Source organism: Pipistrellus kuhlii, unplaced genomic scaffold (genome assembly GCF_014108245.1).
Source record: "Pipistrellus kuhlii isolate mPipKuh1 unplaced genomic scaffold, mPipKuh1.p scaffold_m20_p_7, whole genome shotgun sequence".
Taxonomy (NCBI): Eukaryota; Metazoa; Chordata; class Mammalia; order Chiroptera; family Vespertilionidae; genus Pipistrellus; species Pipistrellus kuhlii.
This window is the reverse complement of record NW_023425573.1, coordinates 4,340,707-4,367,337: the sequence shown is the minus strand read 5'-3', so window position 1 is coordinate 4,367,337 and position 26,631 is coordinate 4,340,707. Positions and strand designations below refer to the sequence as shown.

The following is a 26,631-nucleotide window of genomic DNA, read 5'->3' as shown; positions in this document are numbered from 1 at the left end:
AAAGCAGCTAATGTTAATGCATTTCTTCAGATGTGTCAAAATCCTTTAAATCGACCCATTACGTGGTCTGTTAACCCAAACTATCTTAAGCAGAGGATGATCTCCCATTTACTCTGTTACTTGACAAATTGTATTTGGGGCTAATAAAATATATAACTTCATTCACTTTACCCAGAGTACTCCCTGTAGCTGAGGCTAGCTGGGGGGGGGGGGGGGGAGCGCCACGGGGGGGAGCTTAGTAATATTAGACATTTTAATACTTTCAGTACTAAATTACATATATTTTTAAATATTGTTTATTGACTTTGGAGAGGAAGAGAGAGAGGAAGATAAAGAAGATAGAAATATCAATGATGAGAGAGAATCATTGATCAGCTGCCTCCTGAACGCTCCACACTGGAGATGAAGCCTGCAACCAGGGCGTGTGCCCTGACTGGGAATTCAAACTGTGGCCTCCAGGCTCATAAGTTGATGCTCAATCCTTGAGCCGTGCTGGCTGGGCAGGGTTACATTTTTGTTTAATTACTACCCCAAGACCTACTCCTAGATGCAAGAAGAAAAGGATTATGACTAAACATTTTGAATTTTCTTATGATCCTTCAGAGAATATCAAGCAATATCTATCTAATTGGCAACAAGTAATGCAGTGTCCTTCCCCTGCTCCACCCCCACCCCCCCCCTCCTTCTACACACAAAGTTTAAATAGTATAACCTTGACTGCTTTCGTGCCATTACAAGATTTTGTTGGGCAGTTTTCATTTTTCATTCATATTTAAACATAAATATCTTTTACTGCTCTACAAGGAAGCCAACAATTGCTCCTCTTCTGTCATTTCACTCTGTCTTATTTGTATTCTCTCCACCCCTTTGGCAAACCCAAAGGAGGTGATCACATCTCAGCCTTCTATTTTCCCAAATGTGCTGTGGAACCAGGAATTGAATGAGCTTCTATAAATGGCTGCTCATTCTGCACTGTCGTTCATGTCATTATCTCTAGAGCTTTGACCCTGTAGAATCTGCCCAGGCATTCAGTTCAGCATTCGTCTCCCAAACTGTGTGATACATGGCACTTGTGCTAAAACTATGTTCCCTGAGCTTTTGCAATTAAGTAAATGTCAAAATATTTTATCAAAATCTCCAACTGGAAATATTTTTGAATTAATGCATTTGCCACACTTTCATGCCTGCAACCTTGCTTTGATTCTTGTATATTATACAATTGGTTAGTGTAGTTTTATGGACTATTACGTTTACTGTTTTAAAATCTGTTTGTAGCTTTTAGTTCCAAACATTTCTGTAACACGAAAGTGTCAAAAAATGAGAGGTTAAAAAAAAAAAAAGTGTTTCCTTAGTAATTATCTAACATTAGGAAAAAACACCTATAAACTTTTTTTTCTTACCTTCCTTCTGTCCTCCTATCCATAAGTATTTCTTGAGTACCTTCCACGTTTATATATTAAGAACTATGTTAAAAATTGAAATACGTAACATAGGCTGAAATAGGCATGGTTACTCCACTAATAGAGTTTAGAAATAATTCAGCAATATTTTGAAGGGAATTTTTTTTTGACTGTTCTATATCCAACAGTCACTATCTATGGGTTTAAGGAAAGAAGTCAGTAAATCTGAGTGCTTCACAGACCCATAACTCTGGAAAGAAGAGAAGGACAATGCCAGGTTGAGCTGGGGCATTTCCAATGCCTGCTGGCTCAGAAGTCTCCACATTCCTTATCCAATGATTTATCCTTTGCCATCTACAGTGAAATCGGTTCAGAACATAATCAGCGGAGAGGAAAGTACAACCTCTGGAGCATCCCTTGCGGGTTGCCTAACAAAAAGGGAAATGCTTTCACTATTGCTGGAGATCTTACCCAGCACTTGTCCTCTATTCTAAGATACACAGTACTTCAGGAGGCCTGATTTCATGAGGGAAATAAGTCATATACAACACTAATATTTTTAACATGAATCAGTTTTATAAACTACTTCTCCAGTATCGATAGAATATATATATATATATATATATATATATATATATATATATATATAATATATATATTGAATATATTATATATATATATATATATATATATATATATATATATATATATATATCTGGTTTCAGGGATAAAGTGAGAGGGAGAAAGAGATAAATAATGATAGGAGATAATCATTGATCAGGTGCCTCCAGTGCCCTGACTGGGAATTGAATCGTGATCTCCTGGTTCATAGGTCCATGCTCAACCACTAAGACGCACTGGCCAGACTCTAGTAGTGCATGTTTAAGATGAGGACAGCAAAAAGAGGGATGAGCCTCTGTAAATAGGAGAAATGCTTTGGGGCACTAACACTTTGCCAGTGCTATACACATCTGCCTACTTCCAAGTCCAAATCAAATTATTGTCTATTGCAATAATTCTTTTTAAACTATGTGAGAAAATATGTCGATTAAAAATAAGAATCTGACTGTCCAGTATAGATGTTAGTAATGGCAAACATTTAAATTAATTAACATTTCCATCTCCTGTCATTCTGGCTCAATCGGAGAGGTAAAATATAAAATAAGTTATAAACAAATATTTCTGCAACTTTAGCAACCATTGAAACCTTTTAAAATAAGCACTGTTTATTGCACATCAGTATTATTTTAATTCACAGCCAATCAGCTCTGCTTTGACAGCGCATTATTCATCGCAGAAGTTAGCAATATGACTAAAGTCATCTTTTATGCTTGTCCAGAAGATTTTACTAAAATTGTAGCCTTTTACATTCGTTTTTTAGGGACTGGAGTCCCTGAGCCACTTTGATATTTATAAGAGTCATAAATCCACGCTAGAAGTTTGGCTTGTTTGTGGCACTGGCAACAGAGATGGGATTTAATTGTACCTCTGGATTGCTTTCTGCAAGTAATGTGCCAGGGCAGTTGAAGAGTTACAAAATATGAAGTCACTGGCCACCATAAAAGATTATAGCCTCCAACTGCCTCTAGCTAAAGACAATGCAGTCACATCTCTGGGTTCTTCTCTCAGTCCTTTTAAATTATGGCAGACTTGACCTCTTAAAACTACCTTTACTGGGGAATGCATGAGAGAATAATAATTCTTTATGACCGTATAATTCAAAAGAGGGAAGCACAACATTTAGTGAAAGTCTACAAAAAAACAGTCTCTATCTTGGCCAGAAGCTAAAAAGGTGAAACATTAGTTCTCTGTCTTCCAGGAGACTTTAAGATGCAGCAAATAGAAAAATGGCAAATAACTTTGATAATAATTATATTTCCTATATATGGATAAAATGGACAGGAAGGATTTGAAAAAGGGGTGTATATTTCAACTGGGCTTGAATGTCTCCTTGGTCTGTTTTATTTTATTTTTAAAAATATGTTTTATTGATTTTTACAGAGAGGAAGGGAGAGGAATAAAGATCCAGAAACATCGATGAGAGAGAAACATCAACCAGCTGCCTCCTGCACACCCCCCACTGGGGATGTGCCCACAACCAAGATACATGCCCTTGACCAGAATTGAACCTGAGACCCTTCGGTCTGCAGACCGACGCTCTATCCACTGAGCCAAACTGTTTTCGGCTCCTTGGTTCGTTTTAAATAAATATGAGTTTGTGGTGAGTTTTTATTTTTTGGAGGATTTACCTCCCATCATACAATATTTCATTTAACCACTTTGTGTTATGGAGTATTTTGCTGGTACATGTAGGAAATAAATATATTTTAAATGAAAATACATATTAAATAAATATCACCAATTTTACATCCTATTTTTCTGGAGATTTGTAGCTCTTGAAGAAATTACTTGGATAGCAGAAATAAGTTCCTCATGTCCTTTCTATACCCTTCTGTTAAACAATGAAGGGATCTGGAACAGGCATGTGGATTTCTACATGACAAAGCACATGTACCAGAACATTGATAGAAGAATTAATGTCAGTTCTGGCCTAGACTGATGCTCTGGTTCTAGCAGTGTGCCCAAGGCCTCCATCCTTATCTGTCATATTTGGCCTTTTAATTACTAAGTTGGATCAAAAATATTGAAATATGGGTACAAGATGTGCCAAAGACACAGATCTAGAAGGGGTAGCAATTGCTCATACTTGAATAACTATTCAGAATTGAAAAGCAATTCATAAATGAAGTAATGAGCCAAGAGTAATCCTATGAAATTTAATAGGATCCATGTTAAGTTTCTGCAATTGTGATTTTAAATCAGTATTTCATGTGCATAGCAACACACACACACACACAAATACAAAGAGTCTGTTTTGCAGGAAATGAATCAGAATTTCAGTGCTTATTTTGGTAATGGCTGATTCTGTTTTTTTATTTTGTATTTCAGTGTTTGTCTCATACATGGAAGTTCACACAATGCTCCATAATCCACTCTAGAAATCATCAACATCATTGACATCACTACATCAACTATAGTTATTGAGTGCTTTCTACATTCTAACTAGTAGACCATAATATCTCATTTAATTTACATAATAAAGTCATAGCATAAATACTATTATTTTTCTCGTTTTATAGATAAGAAAACAGAAACATCCTTAAAGTGGAACTAGAGACTTGTTCCCTTGTATTATAGTAGCTCTTTTTTACATATCATATTTGCTTGTCAACATTTTTTGTACTTTTTTGTTTGTTTCAAAGTGGCATTTACTTTGATTCTATTACTTGCTTATTAAGGTTCAGCAGTAATGGGGCTAAAATAAATGTCAATCCAATAGAAACACATTTTAGTAAATTGGCATTTATAATTACACTAGAAAATTACAGCCCTAGTTTAGGGAAAATGAAATATTTGAAAATTCTATTGAGTATGTAAGCAATTTATAATATTGCCACTTATTGGTCTAAGTATTCATTAATGTGCTGGTAAAACACAGAAATACAACCTTTGAAATCATTTTAATCTGTATTCAGTTTCCAGTTTTAGTTGGTGGGAGTTTAGGCAAGGAACTTTACCTTAGAACTGACTTTCCTCATTATTATAATATACATGATGATGCTTTATGTGTCAGGTGTAACTAAGTGAAATAGCAAGTGTAGTAAAGTGCCTGGCATAGAATCAGCCTCAATTACCGTTAATTCCCTTCTCCTTCCCTGATAACATTGTATATAGAAATACTAAAGCACAACAAAGAGAGACAAAGAGTCAGAGAAAGCGATGTGGCAGACAAATCAAGTAATCGGAGACAGAAGTGTTTATGCAAATAGAGTTGACATTTTCAGTAGGTAGCACAGTCAGGCAATAGGAAAGAGGTATGTGTATGACACCGTAGGTCCTTTGACAGGCTTGGCAGACAGGGACAAGTGGGTTTCAGAGGTCTCTGCATGCCTTGGCAAAGTTTGAGACTCCACAGCCTCAGCAGAAATGTTACTACCAATCCAAGCTCAGTGACATCTCACTCTGCTCCTAGGATACCACACTCTTGTACATTTCAGGCTGGTGGACATGGGAGGAGGGAACGGGTGCAGATAATATTTCAAAGTGTGTGTCAGAAACAGAGAGAAGAACCCAAGGGCAGAGCTAACCTCTTGATAAAGGCAGAGGATTAAATGCCATTGATGCTGGGATCTCTCCTGCTCCATGCTCCTCCTCTGTGAGCTTGCTAATTGAGGTGCAAATGGATCCCTGGGGAAATGCAACCACCCACATGTTCAGTTTGTGAGTGGTGTCATACTCAGAAAGCATAGTTCAGCAGCCAAAATTCAACCAAAAGAACTTTACTAAAAACAAAAAACAAAACAACAACAAACAAAAAACCCCCAAAACTTACTCCTCTCAAAGACAATTCATTGGATTCAAAGCATTGGCCATGGTACTAAGACTTTTCCTCACTTTTCTCACATGACTCTCACTTTCTGAGTCTTTCATCCCCACAACCCCACCCCAAAGATCTCTCTCTTTTTGTGCCTTCTCCTTTCACAAAGCTTTCCCTCTTCCATCCTCCCAGACTGAATCATTATGTCATTGGTCAACGTAGCTGTCCTCCCTAAATACTTTATTCCATACAGCCTTATAGTCAAATAATTCTCTGTCCATGCTTTATTTTGTTCCCTGAGTGTACAACGTGATACTCTAGGAAGACTGTGTGTGTGTGTGTGTGGGTGTGTGTGTGTGTGTGTGTGTGGTATGGAGGAGTGAGAAGCATTTTGGTCTAGTGGGCTGGAAAGATCAGGCTTGCAGACATAGGATGTTTGACCAGGAGGGAAAGGAAAACCATGAACATTCCCATATTTGTCATTTTTATCCTGAGAGTAGATACTACTTGAGATGCAACTCCCTGGACCCTTTCACCATAAAGAAGTTCCCATCCTCTGGGTGTGGCATAGTCTCCATGAGCAGTCGCTGTTTTCCTCTGTCTTCTAATTGACAGCTCTAAGAATAGATCTATCTCCACTAGGAATTAATAAGAAGTCGGTATCGTCATGGGAAAACAGAAATGGGTGGAATTATGACGAGCTCCTTTAGGAAAGATTCTAGCAGTACTCCAAGCACAGCAGGCTTTCCAGACTGGATAACCCAATATTTCCTTTAGTAAGAGGCCAATAGCTTCACGCTAGAGTGCTAAGCCAGCTTCTTCCACAATGAGTAAATAATGAAGGGCCTTATCATGTCTGTAGTCTGGGACTTTATAATTATAGCTGGAACCATTACTCTTGCAGCCTCTTTTTTTTAAAATTTTATCTGAGATTGAGAATGCTTTTTTGTTATAGATTGCTAGCCTGTAGCAGTCAGTTAGGAAGAAGAGACATCACGGAGACAGATAACCAAGAAAAATGGGAAACAAATTGGAAAAGATCATGTAGCTGCATGGCACTATATTAAACAAACTCCTCTGAGGTATCGCAGCCAGAAGTCTCAACTTATGTGGCTACAATTCTTTCAGCTGCCAAAGGGACTTAACTATATGGGTAGACATACATTCACCCCTCTGAGTCCTCACACTTAAAATAAAAACTACCACATTAGCAAACAGGCACCTTTCTAAAGCCACGTAAGCCTAAGGAATGAAAGGTGATTTTAAATTGATGGAGGTGATAAGAAAGTGACCCAAAAGGCAGTACAGGTAGTAATGAGCCTAAAATGTCTTGGTGTAAAATGTCTTCATTAATTTGCCTTTGAAGTTCATACACAAATATGAAAATTCAAGAATAACGGATTTATAATTTATTTTAAAAATAGGATTCCATCAGCAGGCTTTTCCATGCAATTTCTTGTTGATGTGCTAGTAGACAGACCTGGAAACTGAGTTATTTACAAAAAAATCCTATATAATAAAGATGTAATATGCAAATTGACCATCGCACCATAACGCTGTCACAAGATGGTGGCATGCACAGTGGAGGCTGGGATTCTGGGACACTAGATGGCTGCACCCACAGTGGAGGCGGGGTTCCCATAACCAGTTATCAGCAGGGACCTGAGGCTGTATGGTGCCAAGCTGGGATGGGGGACCTGAGGCTGCACCCCCGCCCACCCAGCAGGGCTTGACAGGGGACCTGAGGCCTCTCCTCCTGCCTGGCGATGCTTGACAGGGGATCTGAGGCTGCACCCCTGACCCAGCACTGGGCCAGGGGACCTGAGGCTGTGCCCCCCGGGGGCTGGCCGGGGCTGGCCAGGTCTGGGTCTCACATGATTTCAAGGTGTGTGCTGTGGGTGGGGACTTGACTTTGGGTCCCATGGTGCACCCCAGACTCTGACAGGAGGAAAATTTTCTTATACATTTAACTAATTTTCTTTAATCTCTTACACTTTTATTACAGAGAAAGGGCAAATAGTGATATTAAAATATTACCTCTAATTAATTTCCTTTTAATGTGCATGAATTTCATGCACCGAGCCACTAATATATATATAAATAAATTACTTGCAAACCACTGCATATACACCAGTTATTCCCTCAAAATATGATTTAGGCCTAAATATCAGCCCTATTACCTATCATTCTGTGGTAGGGAACTGATTTCTGAAAAAAATAATATTGGTATTGTAACCATCTGAAATGTAAATCCTCCAGATAGAATCAAACTCCCTATCAACTAGCACATTGAATATTTAGCTATAGTTTATGTGTAATGTTATTTTATCACACAGCATGCATTGTTCTAGGTGATTTATTTCCTGTGACAACCTTAGGAGAAAAAATAATACTACAGATGAGAAAACTGAAGCCAGGGAAGTTTAATAATATGTCCAAGCTCACACAATAAGTGATAGAACTGAGGAAATTAGAGTCCAGAAATATTGGTTTATGACTCCATACTCTTAATCAATACATAAGCAAGTATCTAATTTACATTAATATATTTAAGAATACAGGAAGTTATATGGGACAAAGGAGGGCAGAGCACAGAAAATAGATTATTAACATCACTAGAGGGACAAACTTTATACCACAATTGGCGTGATTCTCATAGGGAAGTATAAATACTGATCAAGTTAATTGATTTTAGGAGTTCAAAAAAACCATTAGGCAAGAATGTTGCCTAGATCAATTATCGAGACACATTCAAAGTCACCTAAGGAATGACTGCCATGGAGTTAAAAATATGATTTTAGATCACTTGCCAAGATCTTTGATTTGTATGTGGTGATATATAGCATTTAAAAGATGACTTCAAAGGCACAGTGGAGGGCTCCATATGTGTGTGCCAAGATCTTTAAAAATGCTCTTCCCCACCCAACTTCCCATTCCCACCAAATTATGGGTGCATTAGGTTAAATTATGATGGGATGGCCCTGGTCACTGTGACTTAGTGGTTAGAACATCCACCTGTGCACTGAAGGGTCACAGGTTCGATTCCCGGTCAGGGGCACATACCTGGGCTGTAGGTTCAATCTCTGGCACGGAGGCAACCAAGTGATGTGTCTCCCTCACAGAGACGCTTCTCTCTTGCTGTCTGCCTTTCCCTCACTCCCTTCAAAAAACTGGTGGGGAAAAATGTCCTCCAGCCCGGCCAGCCTGGCTCAGTGGTTGTTGTGTGGATTTTTTAAATATTTATTTTATTTAATTGGTTAAAGTATTACATAGAGTAGTACATGTATCTCCCTTTTTTCCCCCCATTGACCTTCCCAGCCTGCCCTACCCCCTGTCATATGTCCTCATCTCTCGTCCCCCACCCTCACAGCAGTGAATTGTATCCATTTGTTGTGCTTATATGCTTGCATACAAGTTCTTTGGTTGATCTCTCAGTGGTTGAGCATTGTCCAATAAACCAGGAAGATCACAGTTCCATTACCTATCATTGCACATACTTGGATTTCACTCTTAATTCTTAATGGGGAGCATGCAGGAGGCAGCCAATTGATGATTTTTTTTTTCTCATTGATATTTCTATCCTCCCTCCCTTTCTCTCTGAAATCACTAAAAATATATATTTTAAAATATTATTGGGTATGGATTAATACTAACAAAAATATGATGGGACACTAAGAGAAGGCTGATTACAATCCAAGCTTTAGCATAGATTGTAAGATACCAGGTGGAAGAGCAGATCTCCAACTACAAACACTAGAAATGATACCTAATATTTATGCACACTTAAAGTGGAAGACACTGTTCTGAGAACTTTCATTCATTATCCCAATTCAGTTCCGTGTGAGAAAATGAAGAATAAAGGGGCTAAATAATGAAGTTAGACATTCCTGGAGTCGAGATTGAAATTTCTATAGAAGCTCAGCGTTTGAGCTCAGTGGTGGAATCATTGTGCCCAAAGGATGCAGATTGGATGGGGGAGATGGACACCCTAGAACAGAGCGAGGTGAAAGGTGTTGGTAGGGAGGAAAGGAAGAGGAGAGAAGAGCAAGGATGTAATTTTTCTTTCTTTATGATTATCCATTTACATATTTTTAAAGTGCCATGTATTACATGCTTACTGTAAATGAATTTACTATTGATGAAACAATATTTTGGGTTTTTCCCCCTCAGATAAAATGCCTGTGCCCACAGTACGGATTAACATAAATCATGTATGATTTCATAAGGAGTCTCATGGCACTGTACAATACTTATTTACATTTCTCTACAAACTCAAACCAGGCAGGTATCTGTCAGCTATACAAGACGCCCTGGACACTTATTTATTCCACTAAAAATACACAGCAAGTATTTTCATGAAAATATTTGATATACAAAATTATAAAACATAATGCAATTTAGATATGAAGGTGTGATGGCTCAACATTCCATTGCTTTTAAAAATGTTTATAGCTTTATCATTGCAGTTTTCCTATAAAGGAAATGGTTTTACGCTGAAAAACACCCGGGTATATGGTACTTAGCAATAGCTAACTATGTACAAAATAGCAATTGTGGCATGTAGTTAGCTAGTTTAATTTTCATTCTGCTTCTTGAGTACAGAGTTTGAGTTGGTTCTATAGAAAATATTTTTTTAAAGAAACTACCCAGGTCAAAATCTTCGTTTAATAAAGTGCGAGGAAGTAGGAGGACAAAAGTGGCTGACGAAGACACCTAATTTTGAGGTGACTTTGGCCTTGCACAGTTTTAAATCTGGTTCCCTCCCTCCTCCCTTTTATATATTTCTTTTACTTATTCTTAAAGGAAGGACTTTAAAAGAAATGTCACTGCATAATTTCCATCCTATTTTTTTCCTTCCCCGCTTAGAAGGAGCACCTACAATTGCCAAAAGAATCACCTCTAAATAGAACATAATTTGTTCTTGCCAGGCAGCAAAGAATTAAATAAAAGTTGCATGGGGCTGCTTGCAACAATCTAGGCTTGAAAGATTGTTAAGTGGGTTAGCAGCTTGATCTCCTTATTCATTTTTCTCCAGCTCCCTGGAGAGATGCCAGCCCCACCTGCCCCAGCCCTCCAGTGTAACTAGCTATCGCTCCTCTACTTCTGCTCCGAACTGTGAAATAAAAGTGGCTTAGTGAGAGGACACCGACAGAACAGGGACAGCACACGTATAACTTCATCTTGGTGAATGTGATGAAAAGAAGAACTTAAATGCACCGTTTTCAGTTACTTATAAACATTTTCTTTTCCCTGAGCGCTTTCTCTGAGTGATGAGACATCAGAGAAGAAAAGGAAAATAGTAAGCTCTTTAACTTCCACTGAATTGTGCAACTGAGTTCCATGAGACCGCTGTCATTAGTGAATGGAAACAGAGATATGAGCAGGAATGAAATGTCTGAATGAGGGCTGTGAAACAGGACCCAGGCACAGGCATAGTCCCTCTGAGCCCTGACAGAGTAAACAGATCAGAGAGAATAGAAGCCGGGTGATGCTGAATGGATTCAGTGTAATGTTCATTCAATTTTACAGTTGTTTTAAATGCCAACTAACACAATTAGGGTTTTGTGTTTTTAAAAATCAACTATGAAATTCTTTGTGAAACTCTTTGTTTAAGGCACTTATTACTGATATATATATATATATATATATATATATATATATATATATATATATTGTTCTGATGAGTATCTTTTAAAAAAATTAAGTTACTTTTTTTTAAATCAAGTTAGCATTTCAACTCCTATACCTAATTCCTTCAGGCTTAGAATTATTTGCAAATTCTCATATAGCAGGATGTCTTAAAACATTATATATAGGGATACATTTTTAAATTATAAAAAAAGGAATAAAAATGTACCAGGTCACCAGATGTGTCCTACTAATAATCCTTGATTTATATATTTATTGTGAATAAATACACATAAAATTTACCATCTCAATCATTTCACTGGTATTAAATGCATTCACATTGTTGTGCAACATCTATGACCATGAGTCTTTTCACCTTGCAAAAATGAAATAATACACTGAACCATGACGTTGTTTTCTCCCCGTGTCCCTCACAAGCAATAGTATACTTTCTGTCTTTATAATTTGGACTAGTATAAGTACTTTATGTAAGTGAAATCAGACAGTAGTCATCGTTTTTATAACTGGCTTACTTCACTTGGCATAATGTCCCCAAGGTACACTCATGTTGTAGCATATGAAAGAATTTGCTTTTTTTAAGGCAAAATAATATCCCACTGTATGTAAATACCACACTTTGCTTATTCATCCACCACTCTATAAACTTTGGAATGATGTGTCTTTTATTAAATTACTTTGATTAGATTTTTCTTGGTTGTTATAAAATTTAAACAGAGTGTGTAGTTCTTAATACTTTTCCCTTCCAATAAGATAAATGCCATTCAATTCCAAAAAAATTCCAATTTAAAAAACTCACTAATCAAGAAATGTTAGCAGTTACTAGTTAAAAAACAAACGAACAAAAACAACCTTGAAAATTCTGATTGCTTCACCTTTGTTCATCCTGTCTGAACAATGTAAAAGCCTTTTTTTCATAATAACAGTGACTTTTAGTTAAGCAATGATATTCTTTTTCAACCAATAGTGAAAGGCTAAATTTTACTTTTAAGTAAATTTCCAAGAGACAATAAAATCTGAAGGCTGCCCCTCACTGGATAATTTGAATCTCAGAGATCTGAAATTTCATGAACTTTTCATCTTTTCCACCATTCACTGGAAGACAGCAAGTCCTTATTACTAAAAATTGAAAGCTGTCAAGGCTCTCAGCAACCACAAAGGTGATTCTGCACACCTACCTCACAGAACTTCTGTAAGATTTGGAAGTGGGTTTTTTTAAATGCATGTGATACACCAGGCCCAGAAGGCCACAGACACTTAAATCACTGCTATTGCTGTGCTGATAGTAGTAACAGAAGTTTCATGTAACAACAGAGAGCTACATATTCTCTAAGAGGGGATTCATGTATTTGGTATTTGGCTCATTTGCAGCAATCCCATATTTTCTATGCCGTCTAGAGTCAGGAGCAAGTCTGAAATACATTCATCAGAATAAGCTTTGTTAACTATTTTAAGAGCATGGAAATCCTACACCAGGTCAATGCTACTTGTACCTGTCATTAGATTGGAATACTTGGCGATAAGTAGATTCCCATCCTTAAGCCAAAATTACTCAGGGAGAAACTTGGGGAGTTTCTAAGGCACGAATAAGTTTGGAAACCATCAATCTACTTATCTCTGGGCATAAATAACCTTGTCCTTTCATAATGTTAGACCATAATACACAACACCTCTGCTGTCACTTTACATATAAATGATTTTCCTTCTAACAGGCCATGGTCATGGTGATTTATTTGAAGGTAGAAAAATGTAAGAGCTAGAGCAGCAGGCTGGTGGCATACAGAGGAGTTTATATATCTGGGGCAGAAACTCAGTTTACTGTGAGCGGGAACATTTCTGTCATATTTTTATTCAAATAGAAGTGATGTCTAGCCATTATTTTTGCAGAAATCGTGTGTGCAAGAAGTCACATGGATGCAGAAGCTCAGTATGCTGTTTAATGTTTTAAATGAAAAAAAAAATGTTAACAGAATATGACTCTGTAGAGTCAGATATTTTATGGGTGTAAATTTTTAGTTAAACTTCACTGTTCCTAAAGAGGTTATTTTTTCTAAGTTGTTTGCCACTGTGTGTGTGTGTGTGTGTGTGTGTGTGTGAGTGTGTGTGAGAGTGTGTGTGTGTGTGTGAGTGTGTGTGTGTGTGAGTGTGTGTGTGTGTGAGTGTGTGTGTGTGTGTGTGTGTGAGTGTCTGTGTGAGTGTGTGTGTGTGTGAGTGTGTGTGTGTGTGAGTGTGTGTGTGTGAGTGTGTGTGTGTGTGTGTGAGTGTGTGTGTGTGTGAGTGTGTGTGTGTGTGAGTGTGTGTGTGTGTGAGTGTGTGTGTGTCATAGTCAACATTTGCTCCACAGGAGACTAAGAATCACAATCAGTTCATGTCATGCATGATGGGTAGGCTTAATTTTGTTTTTGCATCATTATAGAGGTAAATGATAAACACTGGGCAGGGCTTAGTCCTGCACCACCTCCCCATGGCAGCAGAATACACAGACTACCATCAGATATTCTAAATTTTGAGAGCTAGTTGTTAAGTACAGCTATTATAAAATAATAAATTATATAATCACTAATTAAATTACATTTAAACAAAGCAAATATATACTTAAAATTCATCATTTTCTGATTCATTTACTATATCTCACTATATTATCTGTAAAACTGAGTATATTTACATCCCTCTAATCTGTATGGTGGAAATACTATGTAATGGCAAGTAAATCAGGCATATCTTCCTGAATCCATATTAGTTTCTGAAAAGGGACAATGACAGGAATGGACACATCATGGAAATAAGAAAGCTCTACAGATGAGGGCGTTTCCCCCTAGCTTTGAAGAGGGCTGTTTTGCCAGCACTCCGCTGACATGAGGTGTCATTTGAGCCTGAAGAAACCATGCTTTGGGAAAAGCACTGTTAACGCTTCTCTAAGGAGGTCACAATGTATGCCATGCCTGCAGGGAGCATTTCCTTATCAATCAAACTGATCCCACTAATTCGGAAACAGAAGATGGAGTGAGCCTTTACCTGGAGAGAGGTAAAGAGCCCAGGAACTTAAATAAAGGAGTTGGTGCACCGAGGTTTGAAAATGATCAGAGGGCTATCCTTGCCTGAATTTTATGGAAATCCTCTTCTTATGATTCCTTCTCACAGACTCATATATCAGTCAGGTTCAAGTTCTTACTCTCTCATTAAGAACATTAAAAAAACAGCAGAGCTGTGGGCCATTTCACTCTGGTTAGAGCGTCAGCCTGTGGACTGAGGTTTTCAGGTTCCATTGCTGGTCAAGAGCATGTACCTCCATTGCAGGTTTGATCCCTGGCCCCTGCTGGGGATGCTTACTGTGGGAGGCAATCAATAGTTATGTTTCTCTCACATCCAAGTTAATCTTCTCTCTCTCTCTCTCTCTCTCTCTCTCTCTCTCTCTCCTTCCTTTCACATCACACTCTCTAAAAAGGAAAAAAAATATCCTCAGGTGAGAATTAAAAAAAAAAAAAGACAGCAGAGCTACACTTGAAATACATGCTAGATTCTATTAGTTTTATATGCTAATATTTTGTTTAGAATAATTATAATTGAATTCCTATATGATTTTATATATATATATAATTGATTTCAGGGAAGAAGGGAGAGGGAGAGAGAGATAGAAACATCAATGATAAAGGAGAATCATTAATTGGTTGCCTCCTGCAGCCCTACACTGGGGATCAAGGCCGCAACCTGGGCACATGCCCTGACTGGAACTGAATCGTGACCTCCTGGTTCATAGGAGGTCACATTGGTTGGGCCCGTTGTGATCTTTAGTTCATTTGTTTTTGTTTTATTATTGAGGTTCAAAAATATTCTACTTCAATTTAATAGGTCTGTCTAAAACCTATTCTTTGAATTAATAAGGATTCATTTATTCTTTCTAATATTATTTTGTTATTTTTCCATTTCCTTAATTTAAGTTCTCATGTAAAAATATTTTGAGAAGAGTATGCATGATTTGACTATATTTGTATTTATGTGGAACTGGGTATCTGCATATAAAATACACATAAATTTAAGCTTTATTGAAATACACTGTGAGCATATATTCCTGCTACTTTAAAAAACAAACAAAAAAAACCCTCTTCTACAAAAGTTCAAACTTAAAAGAGTGCTTCTATTTTCTGTAAATATTTTAATATTGAAGAAGTTACAATGTTGGTAAAAATATCAGTTTTAATTCTACTCTATTTTGAGACAATTATTTTCTAGTTCAAGAAAGTTATCTATATGGGATAAAATGCAATATTAGTTAAGAGTGAGCAATTATTAAGATATATGAGTCATTAAAAGAAAAATGTAGTTTCAAGTTTTCCTAACTGATTTAACTCAGACAGACCATCTGGTTTAAACAAATAATTACTCCAGGAATTATATTTGTGAACTTAATGCTCTTTTATGTATTTGCCAATTCCCACACCTTGTCATTTCTATCATTAGCTGGTTTGGGTTTTAGAAAACAAATCAGAACTAGTGGTGCATCTCGGCCTGGCCTATGCCCTCTCACTATCCAGGACCCCTCAAGGGATGTGAGGGAGCTGGTTGGAGTCAGATCCCGCAGGCCAGGCTGAGGGACCCTATTGGTGTATGAATTTATGCATCCGGCCTCTGGTTGTGAATAAAGCTACTATGTATATATGTGTGTAAATACCTCTTTGAGGCCCCGCTTTCAAAACTTTTAGATATATAATAAGAAATGAGATTGATGGATGATATGGTAGTTCTATTTTAAAATGTATAGGAAACTCCGCACTATTTCCATAGCAATTGCACTATTTAGCAATTTCACAGGTTTGTACATTTATCCACATCTTCACCAAAACTTACTATTTTTCTAGTATTTTGATAGTAGTCATTCTAATAGGTGTGAAGTAATATTTCATGGTGTTTCTTTGCATTCCTCTACTTACTAGTGATGTTGACTATCTTTGTATGTTTATTGCTGTTTGTATGTCATCTTTGGAGAAATGTCTATTGAGATCTTTTGCCAGTTCTTGCACCAGGTTTTTTATTTTATTGTTATTGTTGAGTTGTCGGATATTAACTCCTTATCAGATACAACTTACAGAATGGGTGTTAGAAAACAAATCAGATTTAGTGGTGCATCTTGGCCTGGCCTGTGCCCTCGCACAATCCAGAACCTCTCAAGGGATGGCAGGGAGCTGGTTGGAGTCAGATCCCGCAGGCCAGGCTGAGGGACCCTATTGGTGTATGAATTCATGCATCATTCATTCATAAATATCTCCCTCCATTCATTCATTCATAAATATCTCCCTCCCATTCTGTAAGTTGTATTTTTACTCTTTGATTTTATCCCTTAATGAACAGAGTTTTAAGTTGGATGTAGACACATTTTTCTATTTTTGCTTTCGTTGCCTAGGCTTTTAATGTCATCTTTCATAATCACTGGCAAATCCAATCTCAGGAGCTTTTCCTCCATGTTTTTTTTTCTCCTAGAAGTCTTATAGTTTGGGATCTTATATTTAGGTATTTAATCCATTTGAATTATATTTAAATATAATGTAAAATAAAAGTCTAACATTAAACTTGTGGATATCTATGTTTTCTCAACACTATTTGTTAAAGAAACTGTCCTTTAAAAATAGAATTTATGCCTACCACTGTTTCAAAACTCCACTACATATTAATTATACTATTAGAGTTTTTTATTTAATGTACAACTAAATAAGCATTTACTATATTACATATTTCCTTTTTAAATATGATGATACATGTATTTAATATAATTTTATTGCAATCCTTTGTAGTATATTTCATAAATGTATTAATTTTTATGAATTTAAAATATAACATATTTTTGTGCTTTTTTATTTATTTTAAAAATATTATGATAATGGGACTATGGGAATCACTATACAGGGTCCATTGTCTCAAAAAAAATTAAGAATTCAGAGAATTTTTTCCCCCCAGTAACTCTGGCAAACAGATGAAGTCTTGAGCTAGAGTAATGGAAATAAGAACTATGCGAAATAAGCAAATTTGCCATGATTTGATGATTAAATAAATGCCAAGACCAAAGAAAAGGTGAAGTCAATGATGACTCTCCTGTTTTAAACTTGGTTGACTGAGTGGTTGGTGGTGTGTGGCTATGGGAGTATCTGTGATCACCCCTGGGAAGAAAGTCAAAGAAGAAACTAAGGATAAGAACATAGGAGATCGATATTCAAAGACCAACCAATTCATTATCATTCATTATGGTGAAATGCACTATATATAATGAGCCAACAAATAGAACTAGTATATGAAGAATAAAACATTGATAAGCAATTGGTGGTTAATTTGCAAAGTACCATTCATTAGGACTCTATTTTGCATTTATAATTTTTGTGCTTGCAATTACTTGCAGGCAAAAAGAAATGCAACTCTGGTTGCCTAATTATAGGCACAGCCATCCAAATCCACTCTGAAAAGAACAGCACAGAGAGACACCATCTGTGAAAGTGCAGTAAGCCCCTCAGACCTCTTTTCTTCCATATTCTATGCGGCTGGTGGACACACTTCCTTTTGCCTTCTGTCCTGGCCTTTGTTCTTGTCTGATCTTGTTCATGCCTTACAGGCTAGTCCCGCTAATAGGCTGACAGTCAGTGGGCCATTCCTCTTATCAAGCCATTATGCATTTCCTATACATAATGTACCATAGTCTGAGCAGACTGAAAACGGAAGCCATTTCTGAAACACATCATTTGCCTTGTTAGTGTGAACAGATTCAATCTTTTATTCTCATATAATTTTATGAGGTAGGCAACTTGAACACTGTAAAGATGAAATTACATACAAATTTCTGCTCAAAAGCGAGAAGAAAATTATGTTACTCTACTTTAAAAAAAAGTCCCAGTTATTTATTGAAACACAGCTGTCAGTTTGAATCAAATATATTCACATTTCCCCATTAAATTCTTAGAACTGTAATGAAACTTAATACTTGTCCTTTGGAGTTTGGTTTCTTATAAAACATGATAACACAATCAGTACAATTGCAAATGATTGTTGAACTGTGTGACGATAGTTATGATTTTAGGTGGGAAACATATAGTTGATGAGAAATATAAAACCCAGGTTAACACTTAATAAAGATTCTATTTTCATACAAACATCAGTAATAATAAATATGTGGGCAACTTAGCCTCCTTTATGAAAATGACACCGATTCTTGACAGAAAAATTTTCAAAGGTTTTAATGATTGGATATTACTTGCTTATAATTTAATTACATTGAACACTTTGAATCTGATAAATCTTCTATGGTAGAAATAATACATTTTTTAAGATTGGTAAATTGGGTTGTTTATTTACAGACTAAAACCAGAATATGACATATTTCTTATATATAAACTATATATGTTTGGACTCTACTCATTGTTTTTGGGATTGTCATGAGGATTTTAGGGGCAAATGAAGGCTTAAGAATTGTAAAACGTTCAACAGTTTTTAATTTTTTAAATTTATAATAAATAGGAAAGCACATTGTTGTTCTACTACCTTAATCTCAGTGGTGAAGCAGTCATTAGACATCAGCCTTAAGTTTATGGACAATGGGGCACATATCAGTTGAAAATATGGTAACATAATTTTGATTTATTGAAAAACTTCCTTAATGTTAAGAAAATAGTCATTTGTAAAGGGGAAGTATCATCCCCACCAAAGAAGAGTAAATTACAAATAAAAGATTGTTCTGTTGTACAAAACAACACAGCTCAATGGATGCAATCAAAATTCAAAATATTATCAATGGCAGGATAAACAAAATCTGTTCATTTTCAAAAGAAGTAGAAGAACATTTTCAGACATTAAAAAGGATAATGCTACTCACATCCTGAGCTACCATTTGTGGACACCAGAGTCAAGTTGGAAGGCCACGGATTCCGAACAATATCTTGCCAATGGATTGTGTTTGCGTAACAAAGAAACTTGTTCTGGTCTACGTAGACACCACCATTTAGGATTTCTGTGTTAAAAACAAACAAACAGATTTATGGTCAAACCTTTTGTTGATGAAAAGGTAGTTAATCAAAATGAGTTAACCTTAACATATGTTCAATGTTAGAATCACTTCTTGAATAGCCAATATATCTTTAAACATATTTTTTTCTGAGTCATATAAATTAAATGGCAGAAATTGAAAAGATAAAAAATACAAAAAAACATAAGCCAAATATTCAGAGAGAAAACATTCTTATCAGAGGCTACTAATTCTTTTCCTGTTCTTTTCTTTTTCTGTAATTGGGGTGCTATTACATATAATATTGCATAGCCTGCTAATGTTAGTAGTAAGTGGTGAGTAGTTATTAATCAAATAACATTCTACATTATTTCTAGTGAGAATACAATATGCCAAAGAATAAATTAAATAGTACTTATTTGAAGAATCTCCTCTTTTTGGTCCTTTAACTTGTTTAACTCAGATTAGCTCTTTAAAATAAATTTCCACAAATGACATTCTAAAATCATACATTTTTTAAGACTTTTGGTACAAGTTGTCAAATTTCCCTTACAAAAAATTGTTTCAAGCAACGTGACATTGATTAGAGTCAGTGGGTAAATAATTAGTCCCGAATGGAAGCTAAAACTAATTAAGGCTCCAATCTAAAAAAAAAAAAAAAAAAAAAAAAAAAAAAAAAAAAAGTTATTTGTCTTGGATGGAATCAATAGAACTGTCAATCATTCCTTGAGAACAACACAATGCAAGATAGAAGAAAAACACTATGGTTCATTGCAACCATGGTATGATCATGGGATAAAATACACTAATGTCAATTTTCACTTGTTTCTCTTTTTCACAGCACTTGCCTTGATCAGGTAACTTGGTTGAACAATGGTTGATCATATACATTGATTCTCTTTAAGTTATCCAGAAATAAAGTTAATATTATTCTGTAAATACTATTGTTATTTTCCGAAGAAGTTTGTTAGAAATATATTAGCATCTTCCTGCTCAATATCTACTACATTTTCTCCTCTTGTTTAATAAAAATAACATGATAAAGTAATATATTAGTCTATTAATCATTCAGTTACATGTACAAAAACTGAATACTAGCTAAGGGGTGGTTTTTCTCACATAATAATAAGAAACCTGTAGAAGGCAGTTGCAGGTATTAGCTTGGTGCTCTACTATACGCACAACCTGCTCTGTGTGTTGGCTTTATTTTCTCCAGCCTCAAGAGGGCTTCTGCCTCTCAAGGTGTTAGTCTGAAGTCAAAGCATGTGAGGAAAGGAGAACAAGCAAGATAATCCCTCCTAGTAAGGCTCCAACCATCTCTGTGAATCTGTTCACACTAATAAGGCAAAGATTATGTATTCATTGGCCAGTACGATTTCCCACGGCCATTGTTCTGCAAGAGAGTCTGAGGAAGCAAGTATTTAGAGTAGGGGTGTCGAACTCAATCAGAGAAGGGGCCAAAATCTAAAATCCAGCCTAAATCACGGGCCGAATGGTTTACTGAACAGTCATAAACTGTCATTGTGATGGAAACGCAGCGGAGTGCGGTGATGACAGCGTGGTGCGGGCCACATTGCAAGGCCTGGCGGGACGGATTTGGCCCGCGGGCCTTGTGTTTGACACATGTGATTTAGATGGACCTATTGCTACTTGAACAAAATCTAAACAAGCACTATTATTAATGAGGAAGAAGAGGATATTGTGAAGGCAAGTGACTGTCTCCCATGGTAGCTTTGAGAATCATCTGTCTTGTACAGTAGCCCATGCTAAACTTTTTTGAGTCAGCTAAAAAAACAAATGAGGGAGATAAAATACAAAGAAATATGTGGCACCAGAAAAAGGTATTTGTGAAAGTGAGACTGCTGGGCACATCTAAGTTGCCATACTGCGTTACATGTATAAAATCCTCCAGATTTATTTTTTGATACTGCATGGCTCTCCACATTCAAAATCACTCGTATGTCCATCATCAATCCTTTCACTGACGATGGGCTCCATTTTCTCAAGTGAGAAAAAAAATTAAAGAAACAATAAGAAATTAGATAATCTTTCTACTTGTAAAACTCAGCTCATTATTTTTCGCAACCTACCCACATAACCTTCATCAAAGCAGAAGGGAGATGTAAGATGCGAGAACGATTGTGAAAATGAATGTCTACATTAATGTTTGGCATTACGTTTCTATCTAAGAAATGTGACAATATCATACTAATAGCTTTCTCAAGAGACATTAGGGAATGCTCTTCTTCTACAGAGATAATTCTTCATTAGGTGACAAAGAAAGGAGATTTTGACTGCTATCCAAGAAATAAAGGTTATTTTTCAGTCTACATTTGGAAAGTTCTACTTAAAAAATAAAAAAGTGAAGAGAAAAGTAATAACTCACACATTGTAGAAAGAGCCTGCATTTTTCAGGAGTCACATTTTAATTCAAATAGTTTATACTGAAGGAACACAGTATCCATCTCTAACTTCCTATCTAGAAATATTCAAATAGAATCAGATTATATTATATTGAATAATAATCTCATCGAATCCCTTTCTTCAACAATGTTAATCTGCTACCAATGTTTACATTTATTTCTTAGGAATATTCTGTTCTAGAGCTTGGTTTATACTTTGAAAAGGATTTAGAAAGGAGGCAATAATAATGCCAGTATAATCTTACATGTTAAAATTTCAAATTAAGACTACAATCGTAAGTCTGAATCCTTTTGTCATCCTAAATTCAAAACCCAGCATCTCTTAGCAGTTTTGATCAGGAGGATTTATAAATGTTTTGTATTTAATGATGGATAGTTTATTCATGTATGTGTGTGCATTTTCTCTGAAAATAGTTTTTTTTTCTTTTATGTTTGGCTTAGAACTATTCTTTTTTGAATGTCAAAGACCACAATAAAAAAAAAAGTGTGTTTTCTTGATAATTACAGGATAATTTTAATGTGTATTATACCTTATATTTTCTTTTTATCAACTTGATTACCTAGTTATGTCAATTATATAATTTAAAGTTGCATTTATTTGTATATTTTACAATGATTTTACAATGTTACATGATTTTTAAATATTAATTAAATATGTTTTATTGGAAATATTTAGTTAGATTTATTTCTGGAATAAGAAAATTCTAGAAAAGGTATTGACCTATAATAAGTTGTTAATGTACTGATTATTAACTGGACGAAAGGGATAACTAATGTTTCTGCCTTGGTTAACTATAGAGACAAGGTTGCATTTTTTTTTTTTTTTTTTTTTTTTTACTAGAAAGAGAGATAAGAACTGGTAAAAGAGAACAGCTTGATAAGATGTTTGCCTAAGAAGATAAAAAAAAAAAAGTCTGGCTATACTTTAGATCTATCTTTGCTAACACAGGAACACCAGAACTTTCCATCAGCATTATTAATGATTTATTGGAATGTAGCATTTCTGTTACACCGAGTGTCCTTCTTGCTATCATGAAATAAAATGAAAATTAAATTTTAAACCATGACAAAAAAAAGACAAATTATAATTCTAAGCAGGATAAGTAAATGAGGTATAAATTTAATGGGCATTCTAACAAAGATACATGCAGTCTAGAAGAGTTAAAAGTCTCAAAAAATGTTGAATAAGTAAATAAGCTCACGGCCATTGCAATTCACTTCCATTGTAGCTAATATATTGGAGTAAATTGAGAGGGACACTATTAGATTCTTGGCCATTGGAATAATTGGTGAAAAAACCTAATATGAATTTTCTTTTAGCAAGTTCCAGAAAATTCAGAAAACAGTACTGTGTCTTCTTAATATATGTCATGGTTAAATATATTATAGTAAAATATATTAAATATGAAATTTTCTGAAAAAATAATTTCATTACTGAAAAATTCCAGTAAACACTTAAATATGTGTCTCAAACATATTCTACTAGATTAATACAAGTCAAGTAAAAATATTATGAATCATTTTGTATTTTAAATAAATTGTAAGCCACACTATTTTTAATATGTTGAATTTTATGTATATCACAATACTAACTGAGAGATTAAACTGCATGAAGGCAGGTGATATTTTTCAGTGCTGCATCTATAGCATCAAACCTAGAGTAAAGAATATTTTTTAAATTGAGCTGAAAAGTAAAAGTATCATGGAAATTGCCATGAACATTGATCAGTTAACTTCCATTGTTTTTCCTAATTTTATTTTTTTAATATATTTTATTGATTTTTTACAGGGAGGAAGGGAGAGAGATAGCTAGAAATGTTGATGAGAGACAAACATCGACCAGCTGCCTCTTGCACAGCCCCTACCGGGATGTGCCCACGACCAAGGTACATGCCCTTGATTGGAATCAAACCTGGGACCTTTCAGTCCACAGGCCGATGCTCTACTACTGAGCCAAACCGACTTTGGCTGTTTTTCCTAATTTTTAATTATAGTCTGGTGAAAATAGATTAAGAAGAAATGTTGTCTTTTTCATAAACACTCAATAGTTCACCTCATCTGGTTCTACATTTTACTGAGTCTGTTTTATTCAAAACTATGTCTAATATGCAAGGCATAAGTAAGATACACAATAACTATTGTTTCATTAAAGAAAATATAATATATTGAATATAGGAAAAATTAAATATATATATATATATATATAATTTTGAGGTTAGATCTTTTATAAGCTGAAAGAGAAATATCATTGTTACAGAAAATTCTTTTAATTGATAACGTACAAAATTATTGCAGGCAGAGTGTTTGATATTTACAATTCACATTTAGACATATTCTTTGGTATCACTAAACCTATTTTGTGAACTAAATTCAATTATTTATCAAGTGAATGATAATGACTTTGTGCTATCCCAGACATACCAAATTTCCCCATATCTTGCAAATTATTAACCATACACAGACGTCTAAAAACATGTTTTTATATTGAGACATAAATCTACCACATATTGTTCCTTATATTATTATATATAAAGTTCTAAAGTGTCAATATGACATTTTAAAGAGGATATATTGTACTAGTGTCATAATCTTCTATTTCAAAAAGGTTGTCAATTTGACCATTTCCCCCCATTGAGTCAAAATTGCATAAGTCTAATGAAGAAAGAAATGTTTGCATTATTTAAAGAAGTTCTTTTGTGCTCTTTCTTTGCAAATGCAGGGTTATTATAGTGAATTTGGGGATGAGTGACCATTAAGAGAATCATTGACATTTTGCAAAATATATTTGCTGAAAAAAAAATGTGATAAAACACTGAATCATAGGTTTTTCTCCTGCCCTGTATATAATAGCCTAATTGTGATATAGACTCCTGCTGAAAATACAGATTAATCTGACCTCCTTACTACACTTAGGATGTCCACAAAATTGCTTTGACCCCATGCACAATTGGTAACTATTTCATAAAGAAGATGGAATGTCCTGTCTTTTTTTTTTTTTTTTTTTTTTTTTTTTTTAGAAAATAAATAGTATATTGTTAAAAGCAGTTAGCCATATTCCACTTCAGTCTATATGACTGGCATCAAGAGTAAATATTTTATTTCTACTCACAAGGCTACCAACCACAATTATGTAAAAAAAAGACCTAAAAACCAAGAATTAAATACATCACCTCAATTCCTGATAGTGTATCAAATGTCTTGTTTTGCATGGGTGTATATCTACAGGTCAACCTCACAATTATCATGATGATAAAAATAAAGATTAGAAGCATTGCTCTTGTCTAATTACAGTGGGAATGTTTTAGTCGTGCATATATCACAGTTACATCGCCTGTCCAAATCAAAGGTCAAGAAGTCAAAACGCAAAGCCCACTTTCAAGATGAAGCTGCAGGAGGAAGCAGTTACTAGATTTTCTCAGACATAAAAGAATTCATCTTTCTCGCTGTCATCACCAAAAGCCACACAAGTCTGTTGTCTGATAGGGATACAAAAATAATATAGCTGACATCACCTACCTGTGATACTTAATGCATCATCTCTGGAATGGACTTGGTCCAGAGATTCCTGCATCTTTCCCAAACCCAGACCTTTCATCTGGAGCACAATGAATAGTCGCTACCCCACTGGGTCAGCCCTCAAGGTTCATTATTAATAAGCTGAGACTCTAAAGGCTAATGAGAAGCCGGTGCTTGCGGAGACAATGGCTCATTCATCATCAATCAAGCTTTGAAGTTTTTGTACAGATGATTTAAGGAGAGTTGAAGTGTGCAAAATTGAAATGTCACATTTGTATTGCGAGTGGGGAGAGGGTGATAATGTAAATGAGTGATGTACCGTCTGTATTTCAGCTCAGTGGTCAGAGTCAAAAGCTCATGGATACAGATACCAAATGTTAGGAAATAAGAGTAGATAGTTTTTCGATCAGAGCAAGGCAATTTCTAGAGAAATTATTAGATTCATTGGATAAAATAAGTTTAAAATAGAAAATAATAGCAAAACGATCTTGGTTTGAACTAATGGACCTCAATAATATGTACTTTCCACAGCATTAATATATACTTTAGGGTCCTCTACTATTCTTAGTTTTTATTATGTTTTCAACTTGAGTCCCAGCTCCTCTGAGAAGTCTACCATGACCGCCTACTTTTTAGAGGTTAACTGACTCTAATCCATACAACACAGATTATCTGAGGCACTCATCCAACAGAACAAATGCTACATCACCTTCTTTATTCTTCTGTGTAATTGTCTCCCCTAAAATATTGTAGGTCTCTAGAGGATAAAAACCATGACATACATCTTTTTGTGGCCCTAGTGACAAAGAAAGAGTCTAGCATATAATAGAAATTCAAAAGTTTGAGTGATAACTATGGTAATACCTTCAGCACATGACTAGTGTTTGTAAAGAAGTTGTTGGTGGCTTAATTGACAACACAATGTTGTGTTCTTCTCATGCACTCGATAATGTTTACATTACAAATCACATAAATATTGATTAAAATAGTGTGATGTTACTGTATTAATTATTTCTATAGATTAGGGGAGTAGTAATTCACTTAAATTCATCGATATTCTCTGGAAAACTTTAACAATAAATTAGCTTAACTTTATATACTATTTAAAAAATACACAGTAGCAATGGATATTGGCAGACAACAAGTTATCTGTGTCACACTCACTCTAAAGAAATCTTGCATCTCTTAGATATCTATAAAACATCAATCTTATGATTTAAACAAATGCAAATTTTTCAAACTTTTTTTTACTGAAGTATAACATCCATACATAGTTGTGCATATATCATA

At 35.3% G+C, this 26,631-nt stretch overlaps 1 protein-coding gene across 2 annotated transcripts in view; it reads right to left on the bottom strand.

The window, feature by feature from the left end:
* Nucleotides 1-26,631, bottom strand: part of ERBB4 (erb-b2 receptor tyrosine kinase 4) — an 819,175-nt gene that overhangs the window by 262,683 nt on the left and 529,861 nt on the right. For both annotated transcript variants that reach the window (XM_045575406.1, XM_045575407.1), the window contains exon 4: nucleotides 19,274-19,408. In XM_045575406.1, the coding sequence (XP_045431362.1) occupies nucleotides 19,274-19,408 (135 nt within the window). The remainder of the gene's footprint in view (nucleotides 1-19,273; nucleotides 19,409-26,631) is intronic.